The 16,906-nt window shown below is 56.1% G+C and overlaps 1 protein-coding gene across 1 annotated transcript; it reads right to left on the bottom strand.

The window, feature by feature from the left end:
* Window positions 1-921: 921 nt before the first annotated feature.
* SFRP1 (secreted frizzled related protein 1) lies at window positions 922-15,529 on the bottom strand. Its single transcript, XM_027443614.3, has 3 exons — window positions 14,865-15,529; window positions 11,361-11,438; window positions 922-4,371 (listed from the first exon to the last, which is right to left on the bottom strand). Exons 1-3 carry the CDS (start codon window positions 15,397-15,399, stop codon window positions 4,049-4,051), a joined length of 936 nt encoding a protein of 311 aa, XP_027299415.3. The 5' UTR covers window positions 15,400-15,529; the 3' UTR covers window positions 922-4,048.
* Between the last annotated feature and the right edge of the window lie 1,377 nt (window positions 15,530-16,906).

The raw sequence follows: 16,906 nt of genomic DNA, 5'->3' as shown, positions 1-16,906 counted from the left end.
GAGCTGCCAGTACCCGCTGTCCTCATGCGCGTGCCGCCAGCTGCTCCGGCTCCACAGCCCCATCGCCCATCCGCCTCCCTCCCTGCCTGGGTGCTCTGCCGACAGCTCCCGGTGCAGCAGGAGGGGCAGAGCCATGCCACACCACAATCCCGCGTCCCGCAGCCTTGCCCGGCACGACTCACCCCACACGGCTCTCACACTCCCAAACCTCTCTGGAGACCACACAGGCGGCACCGCGAGGCAAGATCTCCCACCCTGGGCTCCTATGGCAAGGACACATCATTGGGGAGCGTGAGGCCTGTGAGAAGCCTCTTCCCCCCCCTTGTTTTACAAGTTGCTGTTATATTAAAACACCAGCTACAGCAGGATGCTGTTTTGGGCTCGGGGCAGTGGGGGCTCAGGCAGTGTCGCCGGTTGTCTGCGGATGGGGAGGGTACTGGCAGGCGCCTTCCACCACCGCTGGGTTTATGGCATCGTGTTAGCTAGCTGGCCACCAGCTCTTGCCCCAACATTTTATTATGGAAAAGCTCTGGCAGTGTTCCTTCAATAATCTGCAGTTGGAGCATGGGACACAGTGAAGCCACATTACTTCTCACTGACATGAAGTTAAAGAGAACTGGACAGTAACGAGATAGGCTGAATGGCCAAAAGTGTGAATCATATTGTACTATAAACATAGACGGAATGAATGCCAGAGAACATGCCAAAACTCTCACATGGGGACTTCTGTTACTGGGACCAACTGTCTCAATCTTACCACCTGCTTTACAAAGACAAACGCGGGTGCATTAAGCCCAGAACATCCTTGCTGTAAGCATGCAGCACATACACCCCTGCAGGACCCGGGGTCTAGCACGGCCACCCCAAGCATCCCATCACATCAGCCACTCTGCAGCCACCTCTGACAGCACCAATGCAGGATAGAAAACAACATCTCTTTATAAAAAGGGGTGGAGGGGGGGATCACATTGTAATTCATTAATTCAGCAATTTTAGTTAAGTGAACATTGATACATGGAAGAAAAAGCATAAAAATACAGAACCGATATTAGGCTTGAAAATAAATGTAAGTCATAACATCAAAAACAGCTGCTAAAATAACGTACTGTGAACACTAGCATCCCACCAGCTACAGCAGTGAAAAGCCTTACACCTGTTCAGTGCTGCGAGAAGGTGGCTCTTTACAGTGCTGATTTTCACTCATCTTTTACATTTTTTCTTTCTCAAAACTTCCAAACAGAAAAGGCATCCCCTCCAATCTGCCACACTTTTCTAAATTAACTATCTAAAATTACATTAAAACAAAATATAAAGATACCTTAACTGACTAAAACATGATGTTACATCAAACATAATTCTTTTAGTTCTGTTATTTTTATCAAAAACCTCCATATACAAAGAGAGTACAAAGGGAAGAGAGCGATGCATAGTCCACCTGCCAGCTAGATCCACGCAGGAACTGCTGACAGATCACAGAGCAGTTAGGCAAGAGAACGGTACAATTCCTGTCCAGGTACATGGAAACATCCAAAATACCGTGTCTGAAATACGACGTGTGAATCTGCTCAGCTGCTCTGATCTGCTTCTCGAGGACAAACATACAGGATCAGAGGGCTGTTTAAACTGACAGAGCAACCAGTAACATACAGTTATAGTATGCTTTAAGCCTGTAATTGCAGTGATAATTTCTTCTTCCCCCAAGTGACTTGGAGAAACGGGACTTCTTCAGTCCTGGATGCAGCCAGGAGGATCGCTGCTGCCCCTTGCCCTCCGACGCCGCACACTGGCACAGCCACCAGTGGGAAGGGAGCTCCCAGGCAGCTCTGACCAAGTCCGGGAGATGACGAACAAAGGAGCTGCAAAGAGAAAAAGGCACCTCTCCTGGGTACTCTCTTATTACCAGGTCTTCCCAACTGCTTGTAGAAAAACAAGGCACCAGCAGCACTAAGAAACTCGTGTGCGTCGCTGCACGCTGTGTGCTGGCACGAGGGAACCCAGTGCTGCCCCGGTTGTTTGAGCCACCTCTGAAGCCAGGCTCAAGTTCAGGCTCAAGGGCTACTGGTGGAAATCAAGCAGTGGCTCTAAACACACATGAACTAATTTTCCCTTTTATTCGGCATTTCCTGCTGAAATACATATTTTTAAAACATTAAATCAAAGCCCACTTTTCTAGAAGTGGCCATCAGGACCCATATGAGCAGCCTGGTGAGAGCCTGAAGATCCCAGCCCAACTAAACCTTTAAGCATCTCTCTCTGATGCAGAATCAATTCCCCTCCTGCGCTGCCACTCGGCTGTGGGAAGAAACCGGCTGGTGCCACAGGTGCACCGAGAGAACCGTGCCGGCAGCTCGGAGGGTCCCAACTGCAGCCCACAGCCTCCTTCTGACAAGGCTTCGTTTGTCCGCATTCCCCACCAGGTCATCTCATCAATCTGTGGTTCTAAAGCTTAGAGTGTTTTTTGTTTTAATTCACTGATAAGGTACGTTATCTACAACGATTAACTTGGCATCAAAGAAATAACACTACTACACATGGTGGTCTAAGACAACTTTGTGGGATTTTCTATAGAGTTCACATCCTAACTCCAGCTCTCTGGTAGTTTTGAAACATCATTCATCTGGGTGCTTGGCTTATTCATGGAATTTATCTACAGTAAAATCCACATCTCAAACCCCATAAAGGGAATAAATGGCACTCCTGAGCTAGAAAATAATTAATTCTCCAGCTTTGAGCAGGGTTGGTTTAAACCTCAAAAATGAGTTTTTGTTATTTCACTTAACTGTAAGGCAACAGGATTATCTCAAACTGCAAGATATTCATTCTCTTAGAGCAATCACGATTGATGAAAATAATGAACGGAAGCAGGATGGTATAATTAACGTGGAACAATATGGGTCTATGGGAAAGAGAACTTGTCCAATTAGTGGAATAATGAATTTCAGCTTGGTCGATAAATGTAATCATTTGGATGCAATAGTCTTTGTCTTTCATAAATGACTTGACCTCGTGCTAACATGACATTTTGATTAAGGGGAAAACAAAACAAACCAAAACAAAAAAACAGAATTCTATAAAGCCAAGTTGTCACACATCAAATGGACTCAAGTCCAGACACCGATAGGTCCCACGGTGACTGCAGGCAGGGAAACGCGGAGATGATGCATTTCCTGCGGTGCTCCATGGGGACCGATCCTTGCCCTTCTGCAACCCGATATTTGGCCGGCAGCCCGAAGACACCGTAAAAACATCATCGGTAAAGTGAGCAAGTGACACAAACCGGAGGGGCTGGCCACAGGCTCTGCCAGCAGCGGGGCCGGCCACCAAGCAGCACGCACCTCCACAGGGACGAGGCCGGCCGGGCACGGGGCTCTGCCTTGGCAGGCTGGCACCGGGAGGCACAAGGGCCAGGACCTCTCCCATCCAGCTGACCAAGGCACCGCGAGGATGCCAGGGCTCAGGCCCAGACCAAACAAATTTAGACCAGAATGTTGTTCATTTGTTTGTTTTACAGCGAGGGCAATTAGCTATTAGGAGGCTTTATCCCAGGTTGTGGCAGATTCTCCATCACTCGTTTATTAACCTTTATCATCAGGATGGGATGTTTTTCTAACAGGCTGGCTCTGGTTCAAGCAGGAATTAACGCAGGGCGCTCCCGCAGCCATGAACACAGGAGGGAAGTGGTCACAAGTGTCCTTTCTGCAATCATGTGATTGACAACTTGGCACCCCTCTGCCTGCCCTCTTTACCTGACAGCTGCTATTTAAAGGCATTTACATATCCTTGCAGCAACGGGCCTTTGGCTATTGCAGATGCAAATAGTCTGTGACCTCAGAGACTGCTCGGTGCTTGCTCATCACGCTGGCAGGCTCTGGCAGCCAGGAGAATGCCGGCGGGGGGATGCGGGAGGGCTGGGGCCTGGGGAGGAAGCTCTGAGAAGGGCGAGGAGGAACAGGAGGGGCTCGGCCCCTGCGTGCCCGCGGCAGAGGGAGCGAGGCTGGGACCGCCGCACCTGGGGCGTGGGCCAGCAGCTCTCCCACCGCCCGCTTCATCACTTGAAGACGGATGGGAATGTCGGGCAGTCTGGTGACTTCATCTTCTTCATGAACTTCTTGAACTCCTTGTTCTTCTTGTCCCACTTGTAGATGGCCGTCAGCAGGTACTGGGTCTTCACCTGGCGGCCCATGATCAGGAAGTAGTGGCCGAAGTTGTCCAGCTGATGGCAGGGGCAGTCGGCGCCGTTCTTCAGGAACAGCACCAGCTTCTTCAGGTTCTTCTTCCTGATGGGCCCCAGCTTCAGCGCCTTTCTCTTCCGTGGGATGATCATCTTGTCCCCGTTCTCCTTCTTCACTTCCTTTATGGTCATCTTAAGAGCTGAAAAACAAGCCCGGGAGAAGGGGAAAACAGAAAAGTCCTGAGCCGCCTTCACTCACAGAGCACTTGCTACCCACCCACCCGTGTCACCGTGCTGCCGGGAAGGTGCCCCGGGGACAGCGGGTGCCAGGACAGCACAAGCAAAACCTTCCCCGTGACGCCCAGACCCCGGCCTGCCCGCAGGGCCGCAGTGCAAACCCCACAGCGCCCGAGGCAGGGCCGTGCCTTCCTGGCAGGGCACCAGCGTAAGACGTCGGCCTCTGCTTCCCACCCCCCAGCACAAAACGTGCCAGGCACTTTGTATGTGGAAGGGAAACTCCTTCAGGGAAGCAACACAAACTTTGCTAGCAAAACATTGGCTGAGTAAGAACATAATTTCCCTGCTTCAGCACACGGAGAGACTCTTACAGGGGCCATTTAAAAGGTCAGCCTAGCTCCTCAAACATTTGCGTACAGTCACTCCTGGCCTCGGGCGCCCACAAAACAAGTTCCCAAGCACCGACCGTGTCTGCGTGAGAGCAGCAAAGCCCCTTGAAAGAACCCGTGCCCGATGGGGAAGCAGGGAGCAGCCAGCAGCGCAGGCACCTTCCCCAGCAAAGGGGGGAAATCCCATACGACTCCCATAGAAAATATCTTCCTCTTGGGGTTCAGCATTTTCCTGAGTTAATCACAACCCAAATTAAAATAATAATAATAATAATGTTCCCTTGCCCTGACCATGAAGAGGAATTTAGCATGCATGGGAAAAATGATGAAAATGTGTTGTACATTAAAGTATCACTTCTGTGCCATTTGGCTCTGCCTCATTTTGGGAGAAAAGCACATATGGCCAAAAATTACTAACATATTTCCATCATTTGGGAGTTTACTTCAGAGTTGCAGATAAATAGCGCCTGGATAGGTGATTAATTGTCTGCTGTCCCTTTCCATTTGATTCTCAGATGTGTGTGTAGCAGGCAGCACTGCAAAAACCCCGGGTTCTGGCAGGGAGAGGAATCCCCCGCAGCACTGTTCCTTGAAGTCCTGTTCTGCTGGATCTTGTAGTAATAAATACACGTTGCCTCTGGACGGCAGCTCTGTTCACCGTTCCAGACACAAATGGCAACAGCACAGCGCGATGACAATCCCGAGAGCGCAGCAGAGCCTGCGTATTACCCTCACACTCCCAGCCACTGCACTGGCAAAAGGAATAATGGTATTTATCTGCCCATGTGCTAAAAAGGTCTACTGTTTGCCAAGAGCCCCGTTGTGCTCTACTGTTACTGTACAGGAAAGTAATCTGGGACTGGAAACCTAAGTGAAACTGTAATTCCATCTGTTTTTCAAATTCAGGATGTCGAAGGAGCTAAAGAGATGCAAGCTTTAAAGGAGCTAAAGACACTGAACCAGGTTAATTTGCAATGAATCTGGAAAATAGAGCAAGTAGTTTACACGCAGCTCTAAGCTCCATGACATTACTTGGGTAGCGACAACAGCATTCCTCCAAATGAGCCTCAGTTTCTTTATCAGTTCTGGCTTTGAACTCTTGCTCTGAGCACAGCAGTTTCCAGCAGTGTAATACCCATAATTAGAGACTTTTTCCAAAGTGGCTTGTTTGCAAATTGCTTTGCTGTGATTGCTGCAAGTTTAGAACCTTGTCGCTAGAGGAAGAAAACAAGCTGGCAACTAGCAGAGGTGTTGTTCTGCTCCAAGCATCGTAGTCTACAGAAGACAGAGGGTCTGGAAATCCTGTGCCCTTGGAGCTCACAGCTCCCTGCCTTGCACAGCAGCAGGGAGCTGTGCCCTTCACTCTCCAACCACCAGCAAATCTTTGTCATCAAACCCAGCAGCCCCCAGAGAGGTGACGGCAGACAAGCGCCTTTCTCTGCGTCCACCCCAGCAGCAGCACTGGCCAGCTGCAGCACCCACCCTGGGGACTCTCCGTCCCCTCTGCTCCAGCAGCGAGCACGCCACAGGGCCGTGGCCCATTCCTGCAGGGTGCACGGAGAGGTTTTGTTTTGGCGCCGCATCTGGTCCTGAAACACCCTCCTGGGGAGCTGCTGGTACATCTGCTCACAGGCGAGGCGTGGAGGCAGAGCAGCAGGGAGAACCAGTGTCCAGCCACCCGCCCCAAGGGCTCCTCCCGGAGAACAGCAGTGAAAGCGTTATTCGGGCTGGGAGGGAGCACACAAAACACAACAAAGGCAGATTTCAGGATCTAATTTGGGACTCATCAGCCGTCAGCCACGTTGTGTTGACAACAGCACAAGTCCTCCCGGGGTGCTAAACCCAGGCTTGCCCTCACTCAGCCCTGGTGCCAAGAGGCTGTGGTCCCTGCCCAGGCACTCGCTGCCAGCCAGGACCAGCAGTGCCAAATGCCTGGCTCCCGCAGCAGCTCTGGGGCTGACGCTGCTCCTTCCAGCCCAGAGCCGAGCCACGCCAAAGCATAAAAGCACACCACTGGGGCTGTCCTCGCCATCTGGAAAGCCTGAGACCCTGTGCCACAGAGGAGGGCAGAACCCTTTCCCCCAGCGCCCCGTGCATCCCCCCGGGGTTACCCTGCTGCCCAAGTGCCCTGGGAGGGGATGCAACAGGGCGAGGGCGCAGGGCTGGCCATGGCTCCCCAGGCATGGGGCGAGACCCTCGCCTGTGTAACGCTCACCCCTTTGAACCACATCAGGAATTTGGCCCCAGCTACAAACAGCTCCTATCAGACTGCAGCATAGCTCTGCTATCTCTAACGCGGAGAGAGGGGAGCACTGAGGATATAAAAATGTCTTCTTTATATCTACTAAAATGACGCAGGATATATGGAAGTGTTTGTTCACTCGGAGCAAAATCACTTGTGGCAGCAAGAGCTCCAAGGAGAGCAAAGGCTCCACGGAGCTGGTTGCGGTCCAGCCTGAAAGTACAACCTGCACTGCATCACTTGAAACACTCTCATCGATACCTCTGCAGCTCCAGCTTCCCAGTCCCACTCACACAGAGGAAAAAGGAAACCCAACCTCCCAGGCAGACTGGGAGCACTGCCAGCGCCCCTGGGAGCAGAACCCTCCTACCCTCCACAAGGGCTCAGCACCATGCACGGCACAAAAGCAAAGCCTCTCCCGCATCACTCCTGCTCACTCACCAGGTGAGAGTCATGGGCACCGCAGTGCTTGGGGCAGGGGCAGCACGGGGCACACCGCAACGCACACACCGGGCAGGCACCGCTGCAGCAGAGTGCACCCAAGCGCCCTCCCAGAAGCTGGGAAGACAACGTCCCCCCACCCCGTACAGCCCTGCTGAGTGAGCTCCCATCTGTACAGCTGCATGGCAATGCCCGCGCCCTCACCCCAGCCCCTCCAGCCCCCCTTTGGCAGCATGCAGGAGCCGGGGACTCCATCCCCACTGCGGGCAGGGGCCCCGCTGCAGCACCCTCAGGGGCAGGGAAAGGAACGTGAGAGAACGGAAAGCTCTGCTGTTCCTTCAGCCTCGCTGCTCCTTCCTTTAGAAATCACTCAGAAGAAGGAAACCTGCCAGAAGACACATTAGGGCTGTAACAGGAGAAGGCTGCAGGCAAGGAACTGTCAGTCAAGGGAAAAAAATAAACAGCATGTATTGATTGTACTGCAGTCTCCAGTGCAGCAAGAGCCCGTTCAGCAGGATCCCCTCAGACCCCAGAGAAAGGGCAGAAACAATAAATAAAATCAGCAAGAGAAACAGAGAGCGGAATGAACTCCAGGAGAGCGTGTGGCCAGCCCAGCCTGCACGAGGAGTAAGAAACAAACCCTGGCTGCAGCCCAGGAGGTGCGGGGGGCACAGGAGGGCACTCGCACTTCATCACGCCTCCATCGTGTGTCCCTGGCACACCAGAGCAGCACCAAAACCTGAGCTGCAGTTAACCCAAGCGTGCCTGCCAGCCCCCCCAGCATCACTCTGTGCCCCAGGCTGGTCCCACAGCCCCGCTGCCAGCCCCAGCTGCAGGGCAGCAGCCACACGTAGCCAGAGGTGCATGGGGACTTCTCCAGGACCTCTCCTGGAGGGGCTCTGCCGGTGCTGCCAAGAAGAGAGGAGGCAGCTGCTGGATACTGCTGAAGGAAAGAAAGAAAGGAGACACCAACCTCTGGGCACCTCCACCAGCAGGCGGGATGCAGCCAGCCCCGCAGCCGTGCCCGGGGCTGTTGTACAGCTGCCTCCAGCCGTGGGCAAAGCACCCCACACCTCACAAGCCGCTGGGACATACGGGAAGCCTGCGGTAACATCATCGTGGGGATCGGCAAGGAAGAGCTGGCGAGCAGGACCCACCAAACAGCTGCCCCTTGCAGCACACGTTAGTTTAAACATTTATTGTATGTGTCTGGCTTTGATGAGGATCTGTAACCTGTCAGTTGCCAGTGTTTACCTTGGTGGATGTGCATGAGAAATCTCAGTCTGAATGGCTGGGAGTTTATTTTAGTGCCAGATAAACAGCTCCCCTTGAGAAATTGCCCCTGTGACAGTAACCCCTGAAGACTAAACAGAGATCTAAGAACCACGCACTGTGCTTTGAGAAAACTTCCTGAAGCCAATTCATCCTCTGCCAGCTGCTCTCCACAGGCTGGGACATCCCCAGGAGTGCCCTGCCCCATCTTCCCTTGGAGCAGAGGGAAGACTTGCACTGCACCTCTGCATCTCTTCCTGCACACCAGCTTCCCAGGTTGCTACAGGCTGGAAACAGCGTTAGATGCACCCAGGAATTCTCCTGGCTGGGGAGGAAAAACACAGCAACAGAAGGAAGAAAATACCAGTGCAGCTGCATGAAACCTACATCACTGAAAATCCATGCAAATGAACTTTTCCACTGCTATTTGTTCTGGTGACAAGGGAGGAACAAGGGAACAAAAGGACATCCAAGATGCAACCAGCTTTCCATTGTGAAGAAAGAATGATGCTTCACACGCAGCAGACACTAGTTACATCCTGCTCAGTTGTGTTTGGGTTTTTCTACTGTAGGAAAGTCATCGTGTCTTCACAAGGAAAAAAAAAAAAAAAAGAGATTAAAGAAAGCAGCAATGGGAAGGAGAAGGAATAGAAGCAACCTCAGCATCAGCAAGAGCTCCAATGTGTTTAAGAACTAAAGCTATATGTTGGAGTCATGCTGGTACACAGAACAAAGAACAATCCCAAATTACTTGCAATGGCTTGAAAAAGACTCTGCTTCAGCAGAGGAAACAAACAGCTTTAAACAACGCTTGGAAAACACGCTGCTCTGGGGGGCAGGCAGGTGTGATGCAGTAGCAGTGCCTGGCATTGCACCAGCCACGGAGCTGCCCCCGCTCCTTCCCCCGGCGGGGGGACCCATCCCTGCCACCCCAACCGCAGCAGGAGGCGGCTTTCTGTGAAAGCCTTCGCAGCAGTTTTGGATTAGCTGGGGGTGCGCACGGCAGTCGGTGTCGCTGCTGCTCAGCAACTCTATCTGGCCACTCGCCGCAGCCCTACCCAGGGAGCGCCTGCCAAGAAATATTTCCACCCTCCGGATTGTCACCACTAAACTTCTCCAGAACCAGCCTACTCTGCGGGCAAGTCAGTGTCTGAAGCCCCTCTACCGAGCCCACAAATACGTCTGGTTTGGCCTCTCCTGCCGGTCGTGCAGCTGCCCTGCAGTGCAGGATGTGTAACAGCAGAGGCTGATGGCAAGCACGCAGCAGGACACCGCTGTGGCTCAGGGACACGGCACGACCCACACCGCTCCCACCCAGCACCCCTCTGTCTGCAGGGGGGCAAACTACAGAGCAAACAGCAAACACGGCCAAAGATGAAGGCTTGGGAGTGGAAGACCTCCCCTGGCCCTCCCAGGTACTTGGTACCTGTCCTGTTGGTCGCTTGCCCCTGGAGGCGAGGGGATGGGGAGCAGAAAAGCGCCCAGGGCCAGCCGGGTGCTTCCCACATCAGCCAGGCTGCAGCACTGGATTCACGCACATTCCTGAGAAACCATTACACGGCTGCTCCTGTCGATGCTTTTCCCTGTTACAAGAGGTCTGCACTGAACTTAGGGCATTTGGCATACCAAATCTGCAGGAGAGTTGAGAATTCATTTCCAGCAGAAAGGGTAATACACCAGCACGCAGAGCGGGTTTGGGTTTGCATAGCATGCTCTGGCACAGGGCACATTCAAGCGCTAATCCCCGAGGAATGCACACCTTGTTCAATATGCCTTTAATAACTTTCCAGGAAAGCTACATACACCAGCAAGGATGTCAAAACCAGTTAATTCTGGGCTTGATCTGAAAAAGCTATTTTTCCCTGCAATACTTTTTGTTGTTGTGTTTTTTCTCTTTTTTTTTTTTTTTTTTTTTTTTTAAATGGAGTTCTGTTTACCTGTGATTCTCTGACTCACTCACAAGCCATAACGGATTTAGGACTCAGCTGTGAAGTAGCCCTGTATTCACTCCCTCACTGCTCAGCCTTAGCAAGATGAAGGCTTGCTCTTGGTTTTTTACACCTGGACTTGACAAGCAGAGCGTAACTTCGCTAAAAGAAGCCCAGGGCTCCAAGGAAGCTGGGCAGGAGAGACATCCGGGTGCACCTCCCCAGAGAGCTGCCGGCCGTGCTGCAGCACCAAGGCCGGGGGTGACACCGAGTGCAGGCACCACGCTGCGACCGGGACCCCAGCCCCTGCCACCCCCACCGGGCTGCGCCAGCAGGACCCGGCCCTGGCCATGTCCCCTCACCGCGCGCCGACACTGACATCTAGAGGCTCACTCGCCTCCGGGCAAGGACTGCAACTGCCCACAGGCACTCTCAGGGTGGGCAGGGAAACTGGAGCAGCTGTAGCACCCTGCTGGTGCCCAGGTTCCTGCTCAGGGGGCAGGGGGCAGTGCCCTCCAGGCACACCGTGCACCCTGCCTGCTGCCCTGGGCACTGCCGCGTCCGGCCCAAATGTCTGGAAAGGGAGCAGGATGCTCTCATGCCAGGGTCCCAAGCACCTTCTCCCTTCCACACTCCAGAGCCCTGCCAGCGAGGAGAAGCAGCAGGAACGCTTTCCTTACCAAACTCGCTGGCACACAGGTGCTCAATGATGGCTTCCGACTTCATCTCGTTGTCGCACGGGGGACACACCGTCGTTCCTGGTGAGAGGAGAGAAGAGGTGATGAGGAGCAAGCTCAGGAAGCCCCAGAGGGCTGGGCTGACAACATGTGCAGACAAAATGTGCCCTGGGGTGCCAGGTCCCAGCGCTGCAGGACCAGGCAGGAGAGGGGCTTCCAGGGCCAGGCTCCCTGGTGAGTGAGGATAGCTCACACTGCATGGGGCACCCCAGGCTGTAGCTCAGGACAGACACAGCTCAGGGGCCCTGCCAGACACCTGGGCACGGCAAGGGCCTCACCTCCCTCCTGCTCCTCCCCAGAGCAGGGACAGCTTGGAGAGGGACACACACAGTTCTCAGGTGCACCGTCCCCCTCCAGCACGACCCCAAGCACAGCCACCCCTCTCTTCACCGGGACCCATCCTGGGAGGAAAGCTCAGCTCTCCTGGAGAATAAAAATCTGCTTCCAGGTCCCTGCCTCCCGCCTGAGCAGAGACCACCCGGCAGCACAGACGTGGATTTGTGCTACTAACGGATGAATTTATTGAGCTGGGAGATGCTGCTTGTGTTCTCGGTCCAGCAGAACGAAGGGCTCCTTCCCACACACAGGAGTTGTGCTCAGGAGCCGCGCTGCAGTGCAATATCTGCCGGTCCCTGCGTGCAGCACAGTGCTGCCCCCCCAGCCCTGCAGCCAGGCACCCCACGGGGACCGCAGCCTCCCAGTCACAGAAGCCCCACGGGACCTCGGGCGAGACGTTTGCTTTCCCTGCATTGTTCTTCCCCTCCCACCACCCGCTCTGCTCTTGGCAAGTGCTAATTCCTTGGGTCGTGCACCATGTTCTCATTAATCACATCTGCCGGGCGGCCGGCCTTCCAATCCCCCCAATATGCTGGTAACGAGGTAATCGTCACCTGAAGTGGGCCTAACAATCCCATTCCTGGTACTCCTGAGTTGGGTAGCGTCCTCTTTCAAGACCCTAGTAGGCAATAACCACTTTTATTAGCTTAGCCTACAGTGACACAGGCACGGCTGGCGCAGCACAGGCTGCCCGGTGTGCTCCTGGCACCCCGCAAGCACCCCAGGGCTGGAGCTCAGACCCCACCTCCTGACCTGCGACGGCTCGGGCAGGGCCCATCGTCTGTCTGACAGCTTTACTCAAGGCACAACGTTAGCTTGTTTCCAGCCTGTTTTCTCCCTGCTGACCGTTTTCTAATGCCTGGCTTTAGAGCCGGCTTACTCCAGGGGCAGGAGAAGGAATGTGTAATGCTATATTAATCTGCAACTCCCCTGATGCATCCTGTGGGCCTGCAGGCTTTACCGCCTTGTGCTTAAGGAGAAAGGAATTCAGCAGGTCAGCTATTTGAGAGGCAGAAACAAATTCCAATTTTAAGGTGTTAATGGAGAAAAATACTGAACGGGTTCGTTCTTATTAATGCTCAGAGAAGAGGGGGGACACTGCTGGGCTCTGACCTTCTTTAAATCAACAGCACCCAAAACCTGCGAGGGCTCAGAGTTTGCCCCGACAGAAGGCTGCAGGCCAGAGAGGCCTCAGCTGTGTCAGCACTGACGGCCCAAAACCTCACAGACCCACGGGCAGAAGGTCCAGCCCATGATTACTGGAGAGCACCTCACCTCAGAAGTGTTTCTAGCCACAGTGCTGGTCCCTTCCCAGAGCAGTGCCCCAGCCAGCAGGACAGGCACCAGGGGCTCTGAGCCACACCAAGGCAGCAGTTTCTCTTGAAATGTTTGCAGGCAGCCAAGAGGACACAAAAATGGCTGCATAAATTCTTCCGCTGAATGTTCTGGAGAGTCCGCACTTGCACAAGAATTTTAAAGACTCGCTTTCTGTAAACATCCTTGCAAACAAATTGCTCATTTTGAAGTGCACGGGACACAAGCCTGTGAACCCACACAGCAGACAGCGCCTTTACCGGAGGGGCTGCGACGCTTTCTTGCGACACCCACCCCAGCTCCAGTTTCCAGTTCACTCGAAGCACATGTTGTTAATATCCCCTAGAGCCTGTGCAGAATGAGTCCTCTGCACCCCTGGCAGGAGCAGAAGAAAACACACAAAGGCCTCAAACCTGAGCTGATACCGCTTGGAAGAAGTCGCTTCAGTGCTGCCTGAACACCACGCTGCCAGACACGTTCGCAGCACCAAAAGAAAGCAATACTGTGCCACCCTGGTGCTGCTGCCGAGGCAGCTCTGAGAGTTCAGCAAACAGTAAGTTGTTGAATTACACGAGGGGAAAAGCCCAGCAGATGCTGCTCACCTAGAAAACATCTTGGGCTGTTACGTCCTCGAGCTGCAGACTAGCCCCTTGTGGGCTGGGGCAGGGCAGCCCCCAGGCAGCAGCTCCAGTCCAGCCGCCCAGCAGCACGCTTGGCTGCAGGTCCCTGGGGAACAAAAGCAACCTTCGGACCTGCTCACAGGACGTGACAGCGGTCTGGACCAAGGGTCTGGGTTCATACAGGACAGCAACCTCGGAGCCTTCCCTGAAAACAAAGAGCTTTGTCCGGCAGTCGCATCAGCGCGAGCCATGGTATGGAAGGCAGCACGGCTACGTGGCTGCTTGCTCCATGCAGGAGCAGGCTGGGTCCTGGAGATCAGGAGTCACACCTTGCCCCTGGCCTGGCCCCCACCTGCCCCGGGTGCAACAGGGGGGCTCGGCTGCCCCCTGCGTGCTGCCCTGCCTGCAGCAAGCACTGGCCCTGGCCCCAGTCCCCAGCTCCAAGCCATCGCTCCCCACCTACCTCTGTCTTCTCTCTCTGCAATCACCTTTCTCGTCAGTTTTACAAGGTGCTCTAATGCAGACTGCCTAAGCTATGCCAGGATATTTATTTATTTTAGAAGTTTTCAGCAACAAGTGAGACTCATTGCAACTGACTGTAAACAAGCCAGTCTGGCACAAACAGACTTGCTGAGCGTGATCAAAGTAAACACAAAACACACCCACTTGCTCCAATTGCTTCCTGATAAACCTCTTGCCCGCAGCCCCCTCTCCACCATACAGCCCCCCCCCCAAAGAAGGCAGGGCTGGCTTTCCACCATGTTCATCCTCCACTGAGACTGCCGAGCCCCCGGTCTCCTTGGAAGCAGGGTGTCCCTGCCAGGAGCACTGCCACCATCCACTCCCACCAGGCGTTTTCTGCCAGGTGCCAGCAGACACCCTGCTGCTGCTAAGGAGTGGCCCCGATGGGAGCCCAGCAGGGAGGAGAAGCTCTTCCCATGGCAATGCGCACGCGGAGGGCAGGCTCAGGCACAGGGATCAGAGCAGCCGTGCATCCACCACGTTCCCCCCCGCTCCACCTGCACTTGGATTTCTGCTCCGAGAGGGAGGTGAGAAGCCAGCAGTGCATCCTGCCCTCCCCGGGACGCTGCAGACAGCAGCTGGGAGCAGCCAGCTCACAGAGCGCTTAGAGGCAGCCAGGGAGAAGCAGGGCTCTCCAGCTCCGGTCATGCCTTACCTTTGGGTCTGGAGACCTCAGTGGCGTTGGGAGCTGTCATGGCAATGCAGACGTCGTCCTGGGGAAACTGGTCGCACTTGAGCATCTCCGGCCAGAAGAAGCCAAAGAACTGCATGACGGGCTCGCAGGAGTCGCGCACGGCCTCGCACAGCCAGCGGCACGGGTACACCGGCCGGTCCAGGCAGACGGGGGCAAAGAGGGAGCAGAGGAAGACCTGGGTGCCCATGTGGCAGTTCTTGTTCAGCAGCGGCACCCAGCTGCTCGCCTGGTGCTTCACCTCGGCCATGGTCTCGTGGTCCAGCAGGTTGGGCAGCACCATCTTGTCGTAGCCCACGCTGTGGCACAGCCGCAGGTCGGCCGGGATGGCCACGCACTGGTGCGGCTTGGTGTAGAAGCGCCCGCCCGGGTACGGCCCCAGGTCGGACTGGTAGCTCACGTAGTCGTACTCGCTGCCCTCGCCGCACGCCAGCAGCCCGGCGGCCACGGACAGCAGCGCCCGCACGGCCGGCCCGCAGCCGCCCCGCACCCTGCCCATGGCTGCGCCCTGCCCGCCGACGGCCCCGACGGCACCGCCCGCCAAGCCCCGAGCCCCCCGCCCGGCGCCTCCGCCCGGGGACCCCTCCCCGCCCGAGCCCCCTCCCGGTGCCCGCGGCCCCCCCCCCCGCGTCCGCCGCCCGCCGCCGCTCCCGGCCCCGCTCTGGCCCCGCCGCGCCGCGCCGCGGGTTTGTGCGCCCCCGGCAGCCAATCAGGGCGCTGCCGCCCGCCGCGCGCTCGCCCGCCGCTGTCAATCAGCGGCCCCGGGAGCCAATCGCGGCCCGGCCCGGCCACGGCCCCGCCCCTCTCCGCCCCGCCCCGGCCGGGCCCCGACGGCGCCGCGCTCCGGCAGCGCAGCCCCGCGGCCCCGACGGGCGCTCCCGGCCCGGGGCTGCTCCGCGGGGACGCGCCCGGCCCGGCCCGGCCCCGGGCTGCCCCGCGCACCTGCGGCACGGGAGGCCGTCGGAAGGGGCTCGGGGAGGGCGGAGGCACCGGGAGGGTCCCGCGGGCTCGGCCCCGTGAGCGCGCCCGGTAGCCCCGGCTTCCCCCGCGGGCATCCGGAGCCCGTGAGAGCCGGGGGCTGCTGCAGCCGGGTCCCGCTGCCTCCGGGGCGCCCCGGAGCGGCTCGGGGAGGCCCCTCGGCTCCCAGCAGCTTTTCCGGCTCGCAGACGTTGCTGAGAACCTGGAGCGGGCCGCGCAGACCCCACGTCCCCGGGGACGAATTCCAGCCCCGGCTGCGGAACGTGCAGCCGAGCGAGCTGCGGAAAGCTGCGGCCGGGGGGCTCCGTCCTGCCGGGAGCTGAAGCTGCGCGGCCACCACACGCCGCAGGCACCCCCGGTGCCGCTGCTGCCCGCGGGCAGAGCCGGGCCCCTCGGCTGCAGCCGGGCGGGAGGAGCCGTCTCAGCCCCTGCGTGCACGGGACGGGGCCGTCGAGCAGCCCCTGTGCCGCGGCTGAGCGAGCTCCCTGAGCTCCCTCCCCTGGACCCGCACAAAGCTCTGCTGCCGCCGCCGCCTTTTGCTCCGACAGCTTGTGCTATTTACTGCAGGAACTACACCTCATTGAGAGGTAAACGGACACGGCTCTGCAGCTGGGGAGCGTGAAAGAGCCACTTTCACCTGAGGCCCAGCAGAAGCGAGCAGCCAGTTAGCGCTGCTAACGAAGTGGAGAATTCAGCCATAAACAGGAGAAATCTTCGCCATAAGGTGCCAGCAGACGAATGAAGAGGTGATTGCATGGAGCAGGCCCTCTCACGCTGCTTGGGCTCAGGAAATGGCTGCAAAGCACCAAGCACTGCCCCACGAGACAGCTGCAGAATGGGCTTCTCACCCTTGGGAAATCCTGACACCCTAGAGTTGCTTTCACCAACACCAGTTTAAAAACACAAACATCTTTTCAGAATGTAGAAGACAACGCGATGTCCAAGTAGCGTGCGATGCTGCAGTGCACAGAACAGGACACAGATCTGCTTGAGGGCTGTTTGGCTGAATTTCTTTCAAGAATCTTTAT

The sequence above is a fragment of the Anas platyrhynchos genome, chromosome 23, assembly GCF_047663525.1.
Source record: "Anas platyrhynchos isolate ZD024472 breed Pekin duck chromosome 23, IASCAAS_PekinDuck_T2T, whole genome shotgun sequence".
In the NCBI taxonomy this organism is placed as follows: domain Eukaryota; kingdom Metazoa; phylum Chordata; class Aves; order Anseriformes; family Anatidae; genus Anas; species Anas platyrhynchos.
This window is presented reverse-complemented; position numbering and strand designations above follow the sequence as displayed.